The 24,392-nt window shown below is 45.6% G+C and overlaps 1 protein-coding gene across 3 annotated transcripts in view; it reads left to right on the plus strand.

Moving 5' to 3' along the window:
• Positions 1-321: 321 nt before the first annotated feature.
• The window catches only part of MAP3K7CL (MAP3K7 C-terminal like), a 48,240-nt gene continuing 24,169 nt past the window's right edge, over positions 322-24,392 (plus strand). The window contains exons 1-3 of one of the 3 annotated variants that reach the window (XM_066599044.1): positions 334-405; positions 500-801; positions 12,887-12,995. In XM_066599044.1, the coding sequence (XP_066455141.1) occupies positions 12,926-12,995 (70 nt within the window). In that variant the 5' untranslated portion in view covers positions 334-405; positions 500-801; positions 12,887-12,925. Of the gene's footprint in view, positions 802-12,886; positions 12,996-24,392 lie in introns of all 3 variants that reach the window. The other 2 variants (XM_066599045.1, XM_066599048.1) reach the window with 2 other exon arrangements.

Raw genomic sequence — 24,392 nt, forward strand, 5'->3', positions numbered from 1 at the left:
GATAGTTATCTAGATACTTTCATCAGCCGCATATGACCTCTATCTCCTTCCCACACACTTGTACACATTCTTCTCTTGTACCCTTTGAATGACTGTGACACTGAGGATGTTGTAGGATGACAAATGTTAGAAGGATTCATTTCTCCCTGAGCCGCTCATGTCTTTTCCTGCCTTGTAATCGCACTTCTTATCTCTCTGTTGGGTGGCGGGGGGTTCCGGGAACGTGTTGGCACTTGGACTTTTTTTTGATAACCTGTTTGCAGTCAGTCCAAGTTGACTATGTCATGCTGGAGTGATTGCCGGCCCAGACAGTTCTGCTGAGTGTAGTCGCTCTATCTTTGCCAGCTCGCTGGAATAGACGCAGCCACCGATTGGGTCATGCTGGAAGCATTCTTGCCCGGTGAAGTAAGTCTATTTGTATTTTAGGTTTGCCAGGACTAATGAATTAAAAGCCTTGAACTCTGGCGGTTTGTCACTTTTTTTTTTTTTAACTTGACAGGGAGATTTTTATCCCCCCCACCTCCTAGAAGTGTGACAACATACTAAACCAGAAGGAAGAAAGTGGGATAAGGAGGGAGCAGCAGGAAAAGACGCAGAGGGTCCTCCTTGGAAAGTGACAATTGCAGGTAGCCTAATGCTGCACTGACAGCTGTGCCTGTCTCTCAAGCCTCGCCAATGTTGCTATGCAGCAGGAGCAGACTTTACTTCCATTGACTTGTTTCCTCCGTAAAGACAAGGACCGGCCAAGGAAGTGGCTGACCTAGGATTACCGAAGTGCACACACACGGCCGGCTGAGTGAGGTAAGGCAACAGGTGTGGACCCTGGGCTGCAGGCTGGAACATCACTTAATCTGCGCCGGGATACAGATATTGCAAAGGAGCAGATGGCAACATTGTAGCCAGTTGTGTAGTGTTGAATGGTAGGAGCTTGCTGGGGTTTAGCAGCTGTAGGCCCTCCAATCCTATATGATTAGGGTACGATTACACGCCGTAGAGTTGTGGCGGACAGTTCTGCGACCGTCCCATTCATCTGGTTGCTAAACACATGGACTTACTGCAAAAACAATCCCGATCAGTTAGAGGGACGGAACTAGTCCATTCTGCGTCTCAGTGTTCTCCCTACGGGGCTTGAAGTCTTTACTTCTTAAAAATCTGCGCGTCTTTATTTAAAAACCGCAAGAATAAATTCCGCAATGGAAAACCTTTCTGCTGCGGAATTAAGGACGTCGTACGGAATTGTTATTGCGGACTACAGGAGGTTTAGTTGCGCCATACTAGCCTGCGGAAAAAAACGCAAGAAATTCCGAAAGATGTTCTGCAGAACGCATTCCACACTTAAAAAGGCGACAAAATCCAAATCTGCGGTGCGCTTTGTGGACAATTCGGTCCCGTGAGACAGGTCCCACAAGGAACGGAGATGTTTGCTGCGTGTGAATCTACCCAAAGCAAAAACTGTATTAGGGCTTATTCACACGTCAGTATTTTGTAAGCCAAAACCAGGAGCGGCTCCAAAATACGGAAAAATGCGCATCTTTCCCTTCCACTTATTCTCTCTATGTTCCACTCTTGGTTTTGGCTTACAAAATGCTGGTGAAAAATACGGACGTGTGAATAAGCCCTAGAGGTGCTTTATAAGAAGGAAACCATAAGGGGCCTCTCCCACGGGGCGGGTTTGTCCGCAGGACGCAGCGCAGAAGCGGATTCTGTCAATTAGCGCAGATTCTGTTCTGCAGAATGTTTTGCAGAATTTCCTGTGTTTTTCTCCTCAGACTTTACATCCCCCTTATGCCTGTAATCCCCAACAACACCTCCGTGAGACGCTCTTCATGCCGCAGCAGAAAGCTTTTCCACTGCGCAATTTAATTTAGTGGTTTTGAAGTAAAGACGTGCGGATTTTAACAGCTGTGGTATTCCAGCCCCATAGAGATAACATTGTGACGCAAATTCTGTTCCATGTGAAAGGTCGCCAAGGAAGCGGGATCCATCAACAGAAGCCATTGTTTTCTATGGATTGGAGAAAGTTTATTTAGTCTTTTTTAATCCTTTAACCCCTTAGTGGCGCGGCCTATTTTGGGCCTAAGGACACAACAATTTTGGGGGAATTTTCATCTTCTCTTTTTAATTTTTCCGCTGCCACGGCCGCATGAGGGAGGTTCTTGGAGTGGCGAGCTGTAGTTTTTATTGGTAGCACTTTTGGGATACATAAAGTGTAATGTATAACTTTTATACATTTTTTTAGTATGGAGAGAAAACACCTCAATTCTGCTGTTGTTTTATAGGGTTACTTTTAGCAGCGTTAATCAAACAGCACAAATGACATCATCACTTTTTTATGTGGGTTGTTAAAATTACAACAGTATCAAAAACAGATGTTTTTTTTCTAAGATTTTCCACTTTTCACAAAAAAACCCTTGTTTAATTTAAAAAAAAAAAAAAATGTAATATATATATATTTTTGCATCACTGCGTTTAAAGTCCCGTAACTTTTTTTTTGTTTTTCGGCGACTGAACTCTGTGAGGGCTTGTTTTTGTGTGTGACGAGCTCAAGTTTGTATTGGTACCATTTTGGGAGACATATGGGTTTTTTTGATCACTTTTATTGCATTATTTGAGAGGCAAAGTTAACAAAAACAACACTTTTTTTTTTACGTGTTTGCCACACAGGATAAAAAGTGTGCTTCATTTATTGTATAGGTTGGCACGGATGTGGTGATACCAAACGTTTTCGTTTTTTAAAATCCTAAGAGGTTAAAGTGTCCATAAAAGGGCTTTTTGTTACTATTTTTATGGTATTTTTAAATGACTTTTTATGTCCCTGTACAGGACTTGAACGTGTGATTCTATGATTCCTATAATACATTGCAGTACTTCTGTACTACAATGTATTGTGTCTAATAATAGCGATCATAAGCCGTGGCAGATTTAGATCCAATTGTGTGGCGTCTGGGGGCCATGGCAACCCACCAGCCCTCTGTGATTGCATAGTAGAGGGCCGATGACATCACAGAGGATGCACCCTCCCTCTGTGAACCCCTTTGCATGCCGCTGTTAACATTGAACGTGGCATGCAACGGGTTAAACAGCAGGGATCGATGTTCTGTTGCAGCGGGAAGCCTGTTGTCAATCACAGCCGATTTCCACTTAGATGGCATGGCCTCAGCTTCGTCCATAGGAGCTAAGTTTACATCCTGACTCGAGAACAGCTTACCAGCCAGGACATAAGTTTACATCCTGGAGCATTAAGGGGTTAACTATCAGCCATTTTTCAGTTTTTTGTTTTCATTTTTACATCTTGTTCCATGACTTTGTTTGTTCTCCATTGACATCGCCCTATCAGGGCTCGTTCTTACAGGATGAGTTGTGTTTTTCACCGATACAACTTAATACATTATATAATGGGTTGGAAAACTTTTAACATTTCTTAAGTGGGGTGAAGCGGGAAAACCCCCCAAATGCACAATTTCTTTGGAGGGGGGGTTACCTTTGCAGCGCTCATGGTGCAGAAAGATGACACGTTAACCCCATCTGTGGGTCGGCACCTTTACATTGATACTTTGTTTATAGATGTCTGATGGTTTACCAATTTAATAAATTAAAAACCCTTTTTATTAACAAAAACCCCATGTTGTAGTCGGACTCAGAGCCCAGAACCTTCTCTGTCCATTGTTGGCGCTGTGGGAGGGCCTGTTTTCGACGGGGCAAGCTGTAGTTTTTTGGCTTTTATTTTGGGGTATACATGATTTTTGGATCACTTTGTATTAAATGTTTATTGGGAGATGGGGTGAGCCTAAATCCCGCAGCCTCTGTGCATTGTTACATCGTGTGAGGTACAGAATACGATACTTCGATCATTTAGGCTTTTTCCGACGCCGCTGTAACAAATATGTTTATTTTTTTAATGTTTAGATTTTTTGTGTAAAAAATGGAAAGGGGGGGGGGTGAATTTTTAGTTTTATTTCACCTAATTTCACGCTTTTTAAGTCCCTTGAACTTGCGATCATTTGACTGCTTCTACAATATGCTGCAATACTTCAATACTACGGCCTATAAAAATGTATTTAGCAACTAGTAGATAGTTCATCCCGGACGGTGATTATAAAGCAGCTGAGAGAAAAGTGCAGGTTAGTGTAGTAGAAGCCGCTCTCTGCCACACTGCCGAGTGCCGGGCACAGCGGAGTGAGTTTGGATGATGCGGCTTCCAGCTCCTCCTACAGCTTGGTACCGCCCACATCACCTGTACATTCCTGTGCAGCGCCTCCATGTGGGCGCTGTGAATGTAGCCGCTCTCTAGTACACTGGTGAGTGGCTGGTGCGGCATCGTTCGCCTGGTGAGTGCTGGCCACAGTGTCCTCCACAGTATAAACAATTAGGTGTCAAGTCCCCCTCTATTGACCCATATATATAAATGCCTTAGTGTGTTGAGTGGTCATCCAACCACATGGTGGCAGTATTTCGGTTACAAACAGCACATGCTAAGGCATATATATATATGTACATATATTATATTTTATGTTACGGTCAGTAGAATAAAGGGTCCTTTATTGTATTTGTGCTTTTAATGTATGGGTGTGCGTGATCTGGGGTGATGGATTCATGACCCGATTGGTTCAGAGTGCCGTCAAATGGAGGAGCGGCCCAGAGAATATCATGAAAAGAACTCCCATAACGCTGCCACCACCGGCTTGTGTCCTTCCAGAAATGGTTGCAGGGAGTTTGTTCTCTGATGTCTCTCGCCTGATGCGCCAACGTCCATCTGATCCATGAAGCAGAAAACGTGACTCATCAGAGAAAGGCAACCCCCTGCCAATCAGCGGTGGTCCAATCCCAATAATGTTGTTTAGACATGTCTGGTAGCCCCCTGGTTCATTTTCATGGTGCGCTGCTCCACTGTCTGCCCGTGCGCAGCTTCATAGCTGACGTCCACCTCTCACACCAATGGCCCCCGGAGCTCCGCAGCTTCCATGTTGATTATTCCCAATGGTGCCATTTGTCCGCTCACGGTACACTTTCACCAGAGCAGCATGCAAACAGTTCACAAACTGCGCTGTTGGAGAAATAGCGCCACTCCCGGCCCGAAAGCCAATAATCATCTCTTTTTGCTACTCTGATAAATCGCCCCCTGTGGTGTGGCTTGATAGAGCACCTGGCAGAACATGGTGTAAAGCAATACTTAGGTAATGCATTATACTCTGGGATTGATCGTATGATTGCAAGTCCCCTATAGGAACTAAAAAAAAATGAAAACTGAGTTTTAAAAAAGTTTTAGTAATTATTTAAAAAAAATAAAGTAAGTAAAAAACAAAACCAAACAAAAAAAACCCAACATATTAGGCATCGCTGCATCCGTAAAAGTCCGATCTATCAAAGTAAGACATTATTTATCCTGCATGATAAATGTTATCAGAAAAAAATACAGAACTCCAGAATTGCGTTTTTTTTGGTCACCCCATCTTCAAGAAAAAATTTAATGCTAAGTGATAAATAAATTGTAGTAACTCCAAAATGGTAGCAAAAGAAACTACAGGATGTAACGCAAAAAATGAGCCTCACACGACTATATCAAAGAAAAAAGTTATGGCGGTCAAAAGATGGCGGCAGAAAATAATTTTACTTTTTTACAAAAATGTTTAACTTTTTAAAAGTAGTGCAGCAAAAAAAAAAACATTTGTTCTCATCGTGATCGCACCGACCCATAGAATAAAGTTACCGTCATTTTTGTTGCAATGTGTACATAGTAAAAACAAAATGGCGGAATTGCATTTTTTTCCATTTTTTAACGTTTTTCAGTACATTATATGGTACATTAAATAGGCTCATTGAAAAATACAACTTGTACCGCAAAAAGCAAGAAGTCCTCAGACAGAAACGTTAAAGGAAAAATGAAGGAGAAACCAGAACTCAAAAAAGAAAAAGGGGGCGGCGTCATTAAGGGGTTAAGCTCCTTTTACACAGACAGGTAATCTGCCCATAGTAGTGAACTAGCAGAATATGAGCAGGTCGGTCAGCGATCATTCATTTTCCTAGATGGGCAGATTAGCTGCGGTATGGGGGTAACGGAGTGACACTGGGGCAGTTGTACATGGCAACTAGCATCCTTTTAAGTGATTGGCCAACAAGTTAGTACATGGCCGGAGAAATCCTCTTACCTACTGGTAGGTGTCCCAGCATGGCGCACCCCCGACATGACGTCCATATGCCCTTGTACATACAGGTACGGGCTACTTCTCCTGTAATGCAGGGTCCCTATTACAAAGTTTGAGGAAGTCAGGTGCTCACTGTTATAACTCCTGCCCCCCTATATAATCTCCGCCATGCATCCCAATGAGACCATCAGATATCACACAGCACTTGATAGATCAGGTTCATTCTATTAAGAAGCCATCGTAATTAAATCCGAGGGCCGTGTATTTACCGGCTGGACAGGAAATAAATTGGGTCATATTTCTTATCCCTTCAGTTCCAGAATAATAGATGAAGCTTCATCAGGGCTTTAAACGCACATTGTTACCGATCGAATAAATTACCGCTTAGAGGATGAGGCATTGCTGTGCGCGGATGGAAGCGGGGGCGGTGTTAGGTGGGGGGGGGGGGGTGGGGTTGATTGGTCCTTTTTTATGGTCAATAGGAGTTTCTAATAGAGTTTACAAATGAAGAAGTAAATATCGTCCCTTCCCCGGTCATACATAGAATGCCACAATGCAAGCCGGCGCGATAATTCAGTATAATACTGCAACAAGGACGTGCAAGGCCTGCAGGAGGAGAGTAAGGGGGCAAAGACAGAGAAGACAAGGGCACATGGGGTAAGAGGAATCAGGATGAACGAGCTAAATTGAATCTACAAAACATAAGGTCAGGTGAACGTTCAGGTCCTAAAAGTGAATCTTGGGAAAGACACAAAGGGAGACGAGGGGGTGCTATCTGGTGCAGTACTGTATGTCCAAAAGATAGGGTGTGACACAGCCAATGGATAATGCTCTCACCCAGAAGCGTAACTTGAAGCTCCTGGGCCCCAATGCAAAACCTGGAACGGGGCCCCCAACTATAATGCTTTATTCATAGTACTGGGCTTCCTATATGGAGAAGAGAGGCCTTATGGGCCCCCCAAGGCTCCTGGGCCCGGGTGCAACCGCATCCCCTGCATCCTCTATAGTTATGCCCTTGCTCTCACCTGATTTGGTTGTGCTGTAAGTGGGCACGTCCACATGACATGCAAGCTTTATTCTGGTCCTAACGGTGGGAAGGGGGCAAGTCCTTCTCTTGGAACTCACACTGCTGTAGTGGCCCGCAGGGTCCTCCAGAATATTCACAGTAAGGGCGCCCACCCACTGGCGTTTGCGTTTTCCGCGGGGAAAAAACGCAGCGTTTTCGCCGCGTTTCCCGCCATTTTTCCGTGCGTTTTTCGCGGCGTTTTCGCGGCTTTTCCGTTAATTTCCATTGACATTCATGGGTGCATTAGGAGAAAAATAAGGACACATATGCAACTGACAGTTCCTATGTTAAAAACGCAAACGTAACGCAAAAAAAACACCAGTGGACAGGAACACATGTTATCTCTATGCCTGTGCAGGAAAAACGCAAAACGCAAAACGCAGGTAAAAAAACGCCAATGGGTGGGCGCCCTAACATTTGTCCTGTCACAACTGTCTATGTGCTTCCCAGAGGCACAGAAGGTGCCATACGTTGGAAAAACCTTGCTTTCCCCTTCCTAAGCTGAGAGCTCAGTGCTGGCAATAGCTGGCTGCCTATTGGCTATATGTCACACCTCCACTGATTGGTGGGAGAGTCCAGAGCTGGAAACCTTAGTATAGGTCCCTATGCAGAGGGGGAGGAGAGCAGAGAAAGTGCGGGAAGAAAGAGGAAGTGAAGGAGGAGTTAGAGAGTCAGAGGAAAGTGTAGTCTGCAGCGAGTCATGGTTGTAGGAGGAGGTGTGTTAGCAGTGCAGTCGAGTGTGCAGTGATTCAACAAGCTTTTCAAGTGTAGCGAGGTCCCTTTCCACTCCCTTGTTCTTCCAGCAGTGAGGAGATCTGAGTTGGAGGCCATCATTCCACACAACAGTGAGTTAAACTACCCAGAGGATTCAGCAGCCATTTTCAACTTTCATCCAACATCTGCATCTTACACTTCCAGTGAACCTATCAGCTATTCAAAACTGTGGGGAGATTATTACTGAGTAACCTCTAGAGAAGTAGAGGGAGAGCGTTGAAGAAAAGTGTTGCTTGAATTGCAATTTTACAGTTTTAAACGTGTTAATTAACTGCATCATTGCTGGCTCTGCTACATCCTTGTAACGCTGTAAAGTCAAAGTGGATTTCAACTGTTATCTCAAAAGCTTCAGTAAACCTGCGTGCTCCCAGTTTACTAATACAAGCTACTTGACTCGTCTCAAGTTTTTTCACTATCACTTCACTTAAGAGTTCAGGTTGGAGTACTGGCGTCACCTGTGACAAAACAACTGTTTGACAACCATCTTACAATCCCCGTGGTCTCCCTCACTTTGGTGAGCCCAGCTTGGTTTTGGTAAATATAATAATAATAATCTTTATTTGTATAGCGCCAACATATTCCGCAGCGCTTACATAGACAGGGGAAATACAGAAAGACAAAAGTACAAACATTACAGAACCACGGTTACATAGTAATCAGCTGATGGAAACAATAGGGGTGAGGGTCCTGCTCCAACGAGCTTACATACTACAAGTAATGGGGTGATACAGAAGGTAAAATGGCTGGAGGTGTGCACAGTATCGCGTGCTGGAGAGTGAGGGATGCTATATACAGACAACAGTCAGACATTTAGCTATGCGACGGCAGGATCAATATGACTACAGGAGCGGTTTATGATGGCTAGCAGGGATTGCAGTCAGTAGGTCAGGGAGCATGTTATCAGGCGGTGTACAGAAGGGTTTGTTTAGGGAATGCGGTATGCATCCCTGAAGAGGTGCGTCTTTAGAGCACGCCTGAAGTTTTTCGAGTCCTGGATTGCCCGGATGTTCTTTGGTAGTGCGTTCCAGAGGACCGGTGCTGCTCTGGAGAAGTCTTGGAGGCGGGAGTGAGAAGTTCGAATTAGAGGGGTGTGCAGTCTAGTTTCGTTTGCCGAGCGGAGAGCCCGGGCTGGGTGATGGATTGAGATGAGGGAGGCGATATAGGGGGGCGCTGCACTGTGGAGGGCTTTGTGGATGAAGGTAATAAGTTTAAATTGAATTCTGTATTTAACTGGCAGCCAGTGCAGTGACCGGCACAGGGCAGAGGCATCTGAGTAGCGGCTGGACAGTAATATGAGCCTGGCTGCCGCATTCAGGATGGATTGTAGAGGGTAGAGTCTGGTGCAGGGGAGGCCGACCAGCAAGGAGTTGCAATAGTCGAGCCGTGAGTGGATGAGGGCAACAACAAGCGTTTTCAGCGTGTCTATGGTGAGAAAGGAGCGGATTCTTGAGATGTTCTTTAGGTGCAGCCGACATGTTCGGGCCACTGACTGGATGTAGGGAGTAAATGAGAGATCTGAGTCGAATATGACCCCAAGGCAGCGGGCATGTTGTCTAGGAGTTATGGTGACGCCACACACTGAGATGGAGATGTCAGGAGGAGGTCGGTTGGTGGAAGGAGGAAACACCAGTAAGTCAGTTTTAGAGAGGTGTAGTTTTAGGTAGAGAGAGGACATGGTGTTAGAGACAGCAGACAGACAGTTGGTGATGTTTTGGAGGAAAGGTGCAGAGATGTCACGGGAAGAGGTGTATAACTGGGTGTCATCAGCATAGAGGTGGTAATGGAGGCCAAAGCTCCTGATGGTTTGTCCAACAGGGGCTGTGTAGATAGAGAAAAGGAGGGGGCCAAGGACCGAGCCTTGGGGGACCCCAACAGCAAGGGGAAGAGAAGGAGAGGTAGAGCCAGCAAAGGAGACACTGAAAGAGCGGTCAGATAGGTAGGAGGAGAACCAGGAGAGAGCAGTGTCCTTTAGGCCGATGGAGCGAAGCATACTGAGGAGGAGTTTGTGGTCAACTGTGTCAAATGCTGCAGAGAGATCGAGGAGGATCAGTAGGGAGTAGTCACCCCTCGATTTGGCTGACAGTAGGTCGTTTGATACCCTTGTAAGGGCAGTTTCTGTGGAGTGTTGGGGTCGGAAGCCAGACTGTAGGGGGTCGAGGAGAGAGTTCTCTGATAGATAGCTTACAAGGCGGGAGTAAACCAGCCGTTCTAGTAATTTGGAGATGAAGGGGAGGTTTGAGATGGGTCGGTAATTGGCAACGTCAGTTGCGTCAAGAGTCGGCTTCTTTAGCAATGGGGATATGATGGCATGTTTGAAAGAAGAGGGAAAGATGCCAGAGGCCAGAGAGAGGTTGAATATAGTGGTGAGATGCGAGATGACCACTGGGGAGAGGGATCGGAGGAGGTGTGAGGGGAGAGGGTCGCTAGCGCAGGTGGTGGGGCGAGCAGAGAAGAGCAGTTTGGAGACTTCTTCCTCTGTTGCTGGTCTGAGTACAGACAGTGAGCAGGAGCTAGCTGCAGTGCTGACAAGACTAAGGTCAGGGCTAGTCTGGGATTGGGAGGTAATTTCTTGACGGATGTCATCAATTTTCTTTTTGAAATAGGCAGCCAGTTCAACAGCACTGAGATCCGTCACCGGGGGCTGCGGTTTAGGGCTGAGAAGGGAGTGAAAAGTATCAAAGAGCTGTTTAGGGTTGTGCGATAGTGAGGAGACGAGAAAGGTAAAGTAGACTTGTTTGGCGTGGTGGAGGGCGAAGTTGTAGGTTTTGAGCATGAATTTGTAGTGGAGAAAGTCTGCAGACGTTTGCGACTTCCTCCACAGCCGTTCGGCACTGTGTCCCCATATAGTAATTGTGCTCCGACAGAGAAATAGTACCCTCATTGTGCCCCATGTAGTAATTGTGATGCCATAAAGTAATATTGAGGATGTGTATCTGCAGCATCCCAAAGGGTAACTCAGGACACAGGGCATATGTTGAGGAGGTGGGAGGGTAGAGTGATCAATTGTCACGGTGGCACTTACCAGGCTCCCTCCCAGAGGGACACACATAGCCTTGGCCAGAGCAGTGCTGGGCCTCTTCCGGACATCCCTAGGAGAGGGATGGCCAATAAACATGGAAAACAGGATATAACTTTGTCACAGGTGACGCCACCATTCCTGTACCCACCGGTATGACCCTCGGCAGTAATAAAGAAGCTTCAGGCAGTGTTAAAGTACCTCAGACCCTGGGAACGGTCAGGGCCTGGCAAAACTTTACTTGGAACAAACTTGATCAGGATACACTCAAAAATACACTAGGGCAGGTAAACAGAAGATTACAGTTTGGGAGGAAACCGGTCCTGCAGTCGCAGTTTTCTCACAGGAACCGCTCCTGGCAGGAGAACTCTCCAGAGATGGATAGGGGTAGGGTCACTCCACAGACACTCTTGAAATACAGTACCTCTGCACGGTGCTTCGCTTCCCTTTCTCTCGCTCTCTCTCAGTCTCTCTATCTGGCTCCTGGCATTGAGGTCCTCAGGATAATCGCTCTTCCTCTTCCATTCTTCACCACATGAGGGTTAAAGGTACCCCAATGTGGCTCTCTGCTGAAGACTCCCTGAATCTCTGAGATGGATCTCTCTGATGGACTCAGAATCTTCCTCTCTCCCTACCACACCCAAATCACTCATACTTATAGACAACACAAATCAGGTGCCTGGACAAATATTGATACATTGTAGGCATCTCCCAGTCTCATGCAAACATTAAAGGAGATGTCCCGCGCCGAAACGGGGGTTTTTTTTTTTTAACGGCTCCATAGAAGACTACAGAAGACCCGGACTGCGCAAGCGCGGCTAATTTGGCCATCGGAGGCCGAAAATTAGTCGGCACCATGGAGACGAGGACGCTAGCAACGGAGCAGGTAAGTATAAAACTTTTTATAACTTCTGTATGGCTCATAATTAATGCACAATGTATATTACAAAGTGCATTATTATGGCCATACAGAAGTGTATAACCCCACTTGCTGCCTCGGGACATCTCCTTTAACCTCTCATTTGCTGCAGCTGGGCAATATACATAACAAGAGACTAGACAGTTTGCACAGTGCATCTACACAAAGAATATTACATGTATGACATTAAGGCTGCTGGTCCACGGGCGAATTTTCATGGCATTCCCTGCGGCGATAATCTGGCAACAGGGAATGCAATGAACGCTTTCCATAGTGTTGCTATGGAAAACGCAGCCCCCCCTGTCCACGAGCGGAGAATCATAGTAATGCTCCGCTCATGGGCGGCAAATCGCTGCAATTTGCCGCAATTCTCTGCGGTCAGCCTATGTGTCAGATAGGCTCAGTGCGGAGAACCGTCAGCTGTCTCCTGCTCCTCAGCGGCGGCTCCCGCCGCGGGATATCGCTTCCCCCGGTGGACAGGCAGTCTTATGGAACGGCTAGGAATACACGTTCTGGGTCACTACAGATCCAGTTGAAAGTCCTGTTTGCTGCGGATCCGAGCAGGCCCCGTTCCCCTCTGGGCCTGGACTCTGTTGCACCTCCTACAACGGCGATCATTATGCCTCTGATAGGCTGCATGACGATGTTGTTTATTTGCCTTATAGCAGAGGCGCTGACTATGTCTATCGGTGTATACATCTATGTGCTAAAACTACCCCTGTGCCCCCCCACTCGATGAAACCCTACAGATGCCGCTGATCCGGCCCGTCGGTCGCCATAGGCATAGTTTTTGGTATTATCAGAGAACAGATGGCTGGTGCAGGATTATAATGGGCCTCTTGTAGAATCGGTTTTCTCCTCAATGGCCTCTTCCGCTCCCCTCCTTCTACATCTTCATGGCGGCGCATTAGAGTGAGTTTTTCGTCGCTGCATTACCAATTGTTTATGTGCTATTCTTCTCGTTTCAGTATTACTACAGATAAGGTGGTTGAAGTCATTGTGCCCACATGATCACCACGGCAAGAATCCCCGCTGATAAACCCGTGCGCATTTCCTTCAGTCTTAAAGACTCCACAGGTACCGCATTTATCTGCTTCTACCTCAGCGAACAAGAAACAGACCGCTCATCCCGTGGCGGATAAAATCTGCATTCCGTTATCTCTACTTGTCACAAAGGCTTCCTTATAAGAAATAATGTCATATAAGATATGTATGAGCCGAGGCTGCTCGTCCGCCGCCTATGAAAGGGTTAATTTTATAAGATTTAAAGGGAACATGCATAGAAAATTCTGCCGGGTATACTGAACTTCAAAAAATGCAATAATGGGCATTTACGTATTTCGTTATTGGTGAAGAGTCTATTACAGGCTTGGGCAGGGGCAAGCCAAGTATTTTTGCTGCCATAGGTGAAGTGTGAAATTACCCCTCTATGCAAAGAAAAAAAGTGACAGTAAAATAGTTCTCCCCATAGTAGTCCCAATAGTAAATAATTGTGACCCCATTAGTGGCCCCAGTAGTAAAAACAGTGACTACCATAGTGACCGTAGTAGTTATAGTGACCCTGTTAGTGGCCCCAAGAGTAATAGTGACCCCTGTTAGTGGCCCCAGTAGTGACAATGACCCCTGTTAGTGGCCCCAGTAGGGATAATGACCTCCATAGTGGTTACAGTAGTAACACTGACACCAATAGTGGCATAAGTAGTAACAGCGCCTCTGTTAGTGGCCCCAATTGTTATAGTCACAATGTTAGTGTCCCCAGTAGTAATAGTGACACCCATAGTGTCCCCAGTAGTAACAGTCACCCCTTTAATGGCAGTAGTTATAGTGACTCTATTAGTGGCCCCAGTAGCAATAATGACTCCGATAGTGGCCCCTATAGGGGCCCAAATAGTAATGGTATACCCCATAGTGGCCCCAGTAGTAATAGTGTTCCCCATGGTGGCCCCAGTAGTAGTATTAGTGTCCATGATAGTGGTCCCAGTAGTAATAGCTTTCATGGAAGTGGCCCTAGTAGTAACAGTGACCCCATTACTGGCCCCAGTAGTGATAGTGAAACCCTTAATGGCCCTAGTAGTTGTAGTGACCCTGTTAGTGACTCCAGAAGTAATAGTGACTCCCCAAAATGGCCCCAGTAATAATAGTGCCCCCCCTGACCTCCCATCAGTGTCTGGGGAGAAGGAGAGGCCAAGGGTCACAGACTCAGCATCAGTGGCCGGTAGACGGCATCTGCGAGCTGAGGCAGCAGTGCCAGGTCCCCTGATGGTAGGAGTGCTCCGAGCTCGGGTATAAGGTGGTGTAAAGGATGAAAATAAGACTGCACTTCAAGGACGGTGTATTTCAAATAGGCTCTGAGGTAGAGGATGGAGATCCGCCAAATCTTTATCTACATGGAAGAGACCCTCAGAGAGATGACAGGGGTCCTACGAAGACAATGCCTGACAACTTTGTGGGTTTTTGCCAGATAGATTATTTGAACTGGACCTTCATAGAGATTGCAGGGCTTCTCTTACACTAAATAAGGGCACCTTTCAGATTATATGGTCCTGCAAAGAGCTCCTATGACACAGACCCTCAGAGAGATGACAGAGCTCCTCTTACAGGACCTGAAACGGTCCTTGTCACAGTACTGACAGCAACGGGACTTCTGGGTGGCACGATCGTCTGAAGTGACATAACCAAGGCAAAGCCCGACCATATGAAGCGCCTCGTGGTGCATGCACATTGTCCTTTACCACTAGATACAGAGGGAGTAACTTCTCCCTTCGGTTCCAGTGTTCATTGGCTCGTTGGGTTGTGTTTCAACCTATCAAGTCTTGTTTAAAGGTATTTAACCCCTTAGTGACCGGCCTACAATGCTTTTACATCCTGCAGCTGCAGGACATATATGAAGGGAGATTACAGCCGACACTTGACGGCAACAGCTCCGATAAGCCATGCGGCTCATTGGAGCTTTTAACCCTTTAAATGCCACTGTCAATTCTGACAGCAGCATTTGAATCCCCCGTAAGATGTTCAGGGCATCCCATAAAGCTACCTGCGATAAGATCACAGGGAGCCGTGTGGGTGTTATCGCAGCTGGGGGCCTTCTGAAAAGCCCCAGAGCTGTCATGATAAAATGCTTATCAAGCCATTCCTGTGGGGTGGCTTAACAGAATGCCTGCCCGATTGCAGTATGATGTAACTGTTACAATCGTGACCAAAGCGGACTGGGTATGTACACGGGTTTCAAGCAACTGACCCTGTGCTACAAGGGGATGACAGTGCCCTACCTAAGCAGGGACATTGCCCCAATAAGGGCAGCCCAGCAGTCTTCGGAACTAGGCCTTAGCTGATCCTAGGAGCCACGCACCAGAACAGGACGCATTCACATGCCACATGACAGGGACTGAACAACAGGACACACAGAACCAGAATACACAGCATACAGCAGCCACAATGCAACCACTAATAGCAGATGATAAGCTGAATATAAATGCGAGAAGTTAGTTCGTACATTGGCCAATGAACTTAAGCTGCAAGCCCCGGCAAAGCCCCTCATATCTTGCAGTCCCTACACTAGCAAGACACATCTACTAGAGGGCCCTAGGGGCCAACCTAGCACAGACATAGCAAACAAACTCAGCAGACCAAACTGACACAAAATAAACGTACAAACGGACATGAACCAGCAAGACACAGATCACACAGCAAACTTCAACAGACAAGGAAGGATTCATGACTGCTCACCCTGAACACCAGACAGAGACTGACCAGGAGCTGGGTTTATATGTGAGCCCAGACCCAGGAGATTGGCTAGCAGGAAGTACCACACCCAGCCAGCTCAGTCAATCAATTAACCCTGTGAGGGCTGTGCTGCTAGGAAGCTTAGAACTACAGATCCCAGCAGCACATGTAACAGTAACACTATGGAATTCCATCATACTGCAGGAGCGATCAAAGCATCGCAAGTTGTTGTTCCCTCTGGGGTCAAAAAAATATAAAATAAGATCAATAAAGTTTTACTAATTATTATTTAACGCCTTAATGGCATGGCCTATTTTGGCTTTGAGGACCAAGCGATTTTTGGTATTTTTCCATCTCCATTTTTCAAAAGCCATAACTTTTTTATTTTTCCGTGGACGCGGCCATATAAGGGCTTGTTTTTTGCGTGGCGAGCTGTAGTTTTTATCGGTTCCACTTTTGGGTACATAGACTATATTGTAAAACTTTTATTTTTTTTTTATGATAACAGGGAGAGAAAACGCATCAATTCTGACATAGATTTTTTATTTTTTTCCAGCGTTAATCATGCAGCATAAATGACACACTAAACTTTTTCTGCGGGTCGGTACGGTTACAACGATACCAAAATTATTATATATTTTTTAGGTTTTTACACTTTTTTGCAATAAAACTAGAGATGAGCGAGCGTACTCGGCCACGCCCCTTTTTCGCCCGAGCGCCGCGATTTTCGAGTGCTTCCGTACTCGGGCGAAAAGATTTGGGGGGCGCCGGGGGTGAGTGGGGGGTTGCAGCGGGGAGAGGGAGAGAGAGAGGGCTCCCCCCTGTTCCCCGCTGCTACCCCCCGCTCCGCCACGCCTCCCCCCGCCCCCCGGCGCCCCCCGAATCTTTTTACCCGAGTACGGAAGTACTCGAAAATAGCGGTGCTCGATCTAGTAATTACTCGAAACGAAATTCATGCCTTATCGCTTATACAGCGATCATAGGCTATGGCAGTACAGGACGCCAGTATCCGGCGTCCTGTTGCCATAGCGACAGGCCGGGCTCTCGTGATAACATCGTGAGAGCCGGCTGGAGGCACAGAGAGAACGCGCTCCTTCTGTGAACTCTTTCCCTGCCGCAATCTACTTAGATCGTAGCAACTGTAGCAGCGGGACGCCGACTGTAACTGACAGCCGGCTCCCGCTGCGGGATAGCGCGAGGTCAGTCATGATCTCGCGCTATCCCGATGACGTACCGGTATGTCCTGTTGCGGGAAGTACCAGGCTCCCAGGACGTACCGCTACGTCCTGGGGAGGGAAGGGGTTAAAGAAAAGTAGTAAAAGTTTAAATATTTATAATAAATAATAAAACAAAAAATACTAAATTATAAAACAAAAATACATATTTGGTATTGCTGTGTCCATAAAAGTCCGATGTATCAAAGTAATGCATTATTTACGCTGCACTACGAACCACGTCAGCAAAAAAAAAAAAGAACCCTAGAAATGCACTTTTTGGTCACTTTGTCTCTAAGATTAAATGCAATAAAAAGCGATCAAAAAGTTGTATGTATTCCGAAATATTACCAACGCAAGCTACAGGACATCCCGCAAAAAAGGAGCCCTCACACAACTATGTCGACGGAAAAATAAAAAAAGCTATCGCGCACAGAAGATGGCGGCAGAAAATAATTTTCAAGTTTTTAGTACATTATACAACTCGCCCCGCAAAAAACAACCAGCCCTTTACAGCGACGTCGATGGATAAGGAATGAAGAATTTTTTAAAAGGGGGGGTGGAAAAAACGAAAATAGAAAAACGAAATAAGCTTGGCCACTAAGGGGTTAAACGGTCTCCTTTGTATAAAGGACGCTGATTACACATGCTGCATACTGGCTATTGCGATGTTCCAGTCTGCTTTCTGTTATGGTGCTCAGTGGACCTGTGATTGGGAATTCTGTTCAATGCCCTGTACCCAAAGTCTCCGTGGATTAGGGTTTAGTGCTAGGCAGATGTCTTTCTTGGTTGAGGAATAGGCCAAGGGTCAGGGCAAGCAGTGGACATAATAATAAACAGGCCAGGATCAGGAATAAATAAAACCAGGAAAGCTGGGTAGTTCAGGTACGGGTCTATCACCAGGAGATCAGATAGAAAACAAACTAGCTTCTTTTCCACAGTAGATACTGATTGCTCAGCCACATGCTGATGGACAGAGTAGCCCTAAATAGCCGAGGACCTGTCAGGACTGGCTGGGGACAGGAAAGCTGGGTGCGTGCGCTCTTCCTTTAAAGGGTAGACTGGGTGCATTCTCACACTGTACAGAAATCAGGAAACGGACAAGAGGCGTGGTGTCTGCCACAGAGAGCTCAGGGGACACGGTGCTGGCCATGACTAGTGGTAGGAGGTACCAGTGCCCATAACAATATGAAATAGACACGACAGGGTTCCTTAAATATGAAGGGTCCTCCGGACTGTAGGATTTCTTTGATATTTTAAGTGACTCTTTTGTACATTGTGTCTGATCTGCAGGCATCACGTTATAGAGAAGGAGGAGATGAGCAGATTGATATATAGTTTATGGGGAAAGTTCAGTATAAGTTGTAAAATATTAATTAAACCTCTGCTCCTTCTATGCTTAGGAGCCCAGGAGTCCAGTGGGTGGTATTACTAAGTCCAAATAGGACCGCCCACTGGACTCCTAAGCATAGAAAGAACAGAGCTTTAATGAATAAAATACAAGTTTTGCTTTCCCAAAACTGTATATCCATCAGCTCAGCTCCTCCCGCTCTACAGCACTACTTGTCTTCATCAACCCGGTGATTCTCACAGTCTCTGATGACAGTGGAAGTTAGGTGACCATCACCTGCCAATCAGAGGGCGCAGCATCAGCGCCCATTCTTCTGGCATCAGCACTCACATCCTGGATACATGATGCCAGTAGTTTTAAATGGTGATGCTGTGGCCTTTGATTGGCAGGTGGCGGTCACCTGAGTTCAGCTGTCAACACAGACGGGGAAAACTTCTTGGATTTAAAAAGGAACTGGACAATCCCCTTAAAATGAAACAGACCCAGCAATTTAAGGAATAAATAGAATGGGTGGACTTCAATACCCAGAGGGGTCATCAAAATTGGGGTTATTTTGTGTAGAAAAAAGAAGATGGCTAAGGGGTGAACAAATAACTATGTATAGATATATCAGGGGATAGTACAGAGATCTCTCCCATCATCTATTATACCCAGGACTGTAACCAGGGGGCGCTCTAATAACTATGTATAATATATCAGGGGTCACTACAGAGATCTCTCCTATCATCTATTATACCCAGGAGTGTAACAAGGGGGCACTCTAATAACTATGTATGTATGAATAGATCAGGGGTCAGTACAGAGATCTCTCCCATCATCTATTATACCCAGGACTGTAACAAGGGGGCGCTCTAATAACTATGTATAGATATATCAGAGGTCAGTACAGAAATCTCTCCCATCATCTATTATACCCAGGACTGTAACAAGGAGCACTCCAGTAACTATGTATAAATATATCAGAGGTCAGTACAGAGATCTCTCCCATCATCTATTATACCCAGGACTGTAACAAGGAGCACTCCAGTAACTATGTATAAATATATCAGAGGTCAGTACAGAGATCTCTCCCATCATCTATTATACCCAGGACTGTAACCAGGGGGCGCCCCATTAACTATGTATAGATATATCAGGGGACAGAACAGAGATCTCTCCCATCATCTATTATACCCAGTACGGTAACAAGGGGGCGCTCTAATAACTATGTATAGATATATCAGGCGTCAGTACAGAGATCTCTCCCATCATCTCTTATACCCAGGACTGTAACAAGGTAGCGCTCTAATAACTATGTATAGATATATCAGGGGTCAGTACAGAGATCTCTCCCATCATCTATTATACCCAGGACTGTAACCAGGGGGCGCCCCATTAACTATGTATAGATATATCAGGGGTCAGTACAGAGATCTCTCCCATCATCTCTTATACCCAGGACTGTAACAAGGTAGCGCTCTAATAACTATGTATAGATATATCAGGGGTCAGTACAGCGATCTCTCTCATCATCTATTATACCCAGGACTGCAACAAGGGGGCCCTCTAATAACTATGTATAGATATATCAGGGGTCAGTACAGCGATCTCTCTCATCATCTATTATACCCAGGACTGCAACAAGGGGGCCCTCTAATAACTATGTATACATATATCAGGGGTCAATACAGAGATCTCTCCCATCATCTATTATACCCAGGACTGTAACCAGGGGGCGCCCCATTAACTATGTATAGATATATCAGGGGTCAGTACAGAGATCTCTCCCATCATCTATTATACCCAGGACTGTAACCAGGGGGCGCTCTAATAACTATGTATAATATATCAGGGGTCACTACAGAGATCTCTCCTATCATCTATTATACCCAGGAGTGTAACAAGGGGGCACTCTAATAACTATGTATGTATGAATAGATCAGGGGTCAGTACAGAAATCTCTCCCATCATCTATTATACCCAGGACTGTAACAAGGAGCACTCCAGTAACTATGTATAAATATATCAGAGGTCAGTACAGAGATCTCTCCCATCATCTATTATACCCAGGACTGTAACAAGGAGCACTCCAGTAACTATGTATAAATATATCAGAGGTCAGTACAGAGATCTCTCCCATCATCTATTATACCCAGGACTGTAACCAGGGGGCGCCCCATTAACTATGTATAGATATATCAGGGGACAGAACAGAGATCTCTCCCATCATCTATTATACCCAGTACGGTAACAAGGGGGCGCTCTAATAACTATGTATAGATATATCAGGCGTCAGTACAGAGATCTCTCCCATCATCTCTTATACCCAGGACTGTAACAAGGTAGCGCTCTAATAACTATGTATAGATATATCAGGGGTCAGTACAGAGATCTCTCTCATCATCTATTATACCCAGGACTGTAACCAGGGGGCGCCCCATTAACTATGTATAGATATATCAGGGGTCAGTACAGAGATCTCTCCCATCATCTCTTATACCCAGGACTGTAACAAGGTAGCGCTCTAATAACTATGTATAGATATATCAGGGGTCAGTACAGCGATCTCTCTCATCATCTATTATACCCAGGACTGCAACAAGGGGGCCCTCTAATAACTATGTATAGATATATCAGGGGTCAGTACAGCGATCTCTCTCATCATCTATTATACCCAGGACTGCAACAAGGGGGCCCTCTAATAACTATGTATACATATATCAGGGGTCAATACAGAGATCTCTCCCATCATCTATTATACCCAGGACTGTAACCAGGGGGCGCCCCATTAACTATGTATAGATATATCAGGGGTCAGTACAGAGATCTCTCTCATCATCTATTATACCCAGGACTGTAATAAGGGGGCGCTCTAATAACTATGTATAGATATATCAGAGGTCATTACAGAGATCTCTCCCATCATCTATTATACCCAGGACTGTAACTAGGGGGCGCCCCATTAACTATGTATAGATATATCAGGGGACAGAACAGAGATCTCTCCCATCATCTATTATACCCAGGACTGTAACAAGGTAGCGCTCTAATAACTATGTATACATATATCAGGGGTCAGTACAGAGATCTCTCTCATCATCTATTATACCCAGGACTGCAACAAGGGGGCCCTCTAATAACTATGTATACATATATCAGGGGTCAATACAGAGATCTCTCCCATCATCTATTATACCCAGGACTGTAACCAGGGGGCGCCCCATTAACTATGTATAGATATATCAGGGGACAGAACAGAGATCTCTCCCATCATCTATTATACCCAGTACGGTAACAAGGGGGCGCTCTAATAACTATGTATAGATATATCAGGGGTCAGTACAGAGATCTCTCCCATAATCTATTATACCCAGGACTGTAACAAGGTAGCGCTCTAATAACTATGTATAGATATATCAGAGGTCAGTACAGAGATCTCTTCCATCATCTATTATACCCAGGACTGTAATAATAGGGCGCTCTAATAACTATGTATAGATATATCAGAGGTCAGTACAGAGATCTCTCCCATCATCTATTATACCCAGGACTGTAACCAGGAGGCGCCCCATTAACTATGTATAGATATATCAGGGGACAGAACAGAGATCTCTCCCATCATCTATTATACCCAGGACTGTAACAAGGTAGCGCTCTAATAACTATGTATAGATATATCAGGGGTCAGTACAGAGATCTCTCTCAGCATCTATTATACCCAGGACTGCAACAAGGGGGCCCTCTAATAACTATGTATACATATATCAGGGTTCAATACAGAGATCTCTCCCATCATCTATTATACCCAGGACTGTAACAAGGGGGCACTCTAATAACTATGTATAGATATATCAGGGGGTCAGTACAGAGGTCTCTCCCATCATCTATTATACCTAGGACTGTAACAAGGGGGCGCTCTAATAACTATGTATAATATATCAGGGGTCAGTACAGAGATCTCTCTCATTATCTATTATACCCAGGACTGTAACCAGGGGGCGCTCTAATAACTATGTATAGATATATCAGGGGTCAGTACAGAGATCTCTCCCATCATCTGTTACACCCAGGACTGTAACAAGGGGGCGCTCTAATAACTATGTATAGATATTGGGGGTATGAGAATGACGTTCTTCAAACGCATTTTCTAAGATGGTCTAATGTTGGTTTTGCAGTTACAGTAGATTATCTGCAGTAGACCCTCGGAGAGATGACAGTGTTTCGCATACACAGTGTACTTTGTAGGAGTCCATCAGATTATACTTTTCCTCAAACTGAAAATATGGCATAGATTCTCCAGGTAATGGGAGGGTCAACCTTGGGCAACAGGTGAATCCCCTGTTGGGCCTGAGCCATGAGTGGTCCGCCACCACCCACACGAGCAGTGCACCATGCAGTACAGTTGCTACACTACAGTACTTCCAGATACTGTAGACATCGTGTAGCACCCCTGCCAGCCTACACGTCCATGTAATAAACTGGCTAGTGTATCTATGTATATAAATGCATAGGCTGGCTGAGACAACATCTATGTGCAGTGCCAGTCACATGCCGCTCACTACATTTCCTTTTCCCTTGAACCCTGTTTTTACTGAGAATCGGCCCAGGTTTCTAGTTGATTGTTAATATTCACTGTTTTCAGGTAAAACCTCTGTTCACATGCAAAACTGTGCAGCCATTAAAAATCTATTTGATAACAGTTCTGTCTTGCATGTCGACGCACTTTTGGCTGTTACATGTGGTGCATATAGTGAATATGCCATAAATGCCGCCTCTGGGACCTTCACCTATCAGGTAAGGAGGGGTCCACAAATTCCTACTCCATACACTTCAATGGAGAAAAGGCTGCATACAATGCTGCTAACTTTCCACTGAAAGCGATCAGAGGATCAGGGGGGTATATGACCTGCTCTTGGTCTTCTCTGATGAAGACCCTCTGATTTGCTGGTTCAGGGTCCTGTTTTCAGCCGTCTAAGATAGTAGTTACAATTTACTATCTACCTAATACACGCTGTGCACTGCTCTCTGATTGGCCATTGCTGATCACGTGATCAGTGCTGGCCAATCAGACAGCAAGTATAGAGCATTGGTAGTCTAACACTTACAATGCACTTTCGGGATTGGACAGTCTGAAGATGTCATCGGCCATCTTGGATGTCAGAAAAAAAGGGCCTGGAACCGATGGATTAGAGGGGCATCAGCACAGAAAACCAACAGCAGCTAATATAACTAACCCTTCTGTCCCAGCGGGGGCTGCTCTGAAGTGTCAGGTAATATTTGCATGTAGGTCTACAATGGGCCCCCAGAATGAATTTTACCGGTGGGTCCTCAGCATTCCATTCCGACGCTGGACAGGGTTCCTCAAAGGTCACCTTCAAATAAAAAGGAGAAAGTTCATCAGTTAGGGGGTCTCTCCGGGGGCGTAGCTAATGGCTCATGGGCTTGGGTGCAAAGGTCAGTTCAGATTGAGCCCCCACTCACTTCTTCCCCTCAAAGTTGTCGAAAAACTCTGCAGAGAACTTTACGCTGCACGGCAGGGTCTTTTAGGTGACCCACGGATGCAGCTCCAGCAGCCCGGGTGATACCAGCTAGCAGAGTGCCTTAACACCCTCCAAAAAAGAAATGTATATATCTGCACAGACATTTGTAGACAGATAGGACGGCTCTTATAACACTACAGGTGCAGATACAGCAGATCTGCTCTAGTAAAGCGCTAAATAACACAGTCACCAAATAATAGCCAGGTACCTGTTCTAGCAGTGATAGTGATTACAGTGCAGTTACCTCCAGTGATCACAGGTGACGTCTCCTCTGATTGGGGTCATTAACTTTCCCTTCTTGTAAAAACAATTAGTATCTCCACACTCTCCCCATCCTGACGATACCCCCAATGCCCCTCTCAGTGCCTTTCCTGTAATAATGCTTACTTTTATACCCCAAGCTGTACTAGTGCCCCCTGTTGTGCCCTGCAAAGTAATAGAGCCTCCGTACAGAAGGGGTACATTCACACGTAGCAGAAAATCACTACCAAAATCGGTATCAACTTCCATGCCAAAATTTGCACCAAAATCGGCTACCTGTGAACGGACCCTTATATGTACCCTAGCACCCGCCACAAGAACTAATTCCCCTTCCGAGTCCCGCTCATGGTCAGGGTCCCCCCTTCTGTCCTCTCCATTGTTATGGTGTCCTCCCTGGGTTTCTCTA

This window comes from Eleutherodactylus coqui, chromosome 4, assembly GCF_035609145.1.
Source record: "Eleutherodactylus coqui strain aEleCoq1 chromosome 4, aEleCoq1.hap1, whole genome shotgun sequence".
Taxonomy (NCBI): Eukaryota; Metazoa; Chordata; class Amphibia; order Anura; family Eleutherodactylidae; genus Eleutherodactylus; species Eleutherodactylus coqui.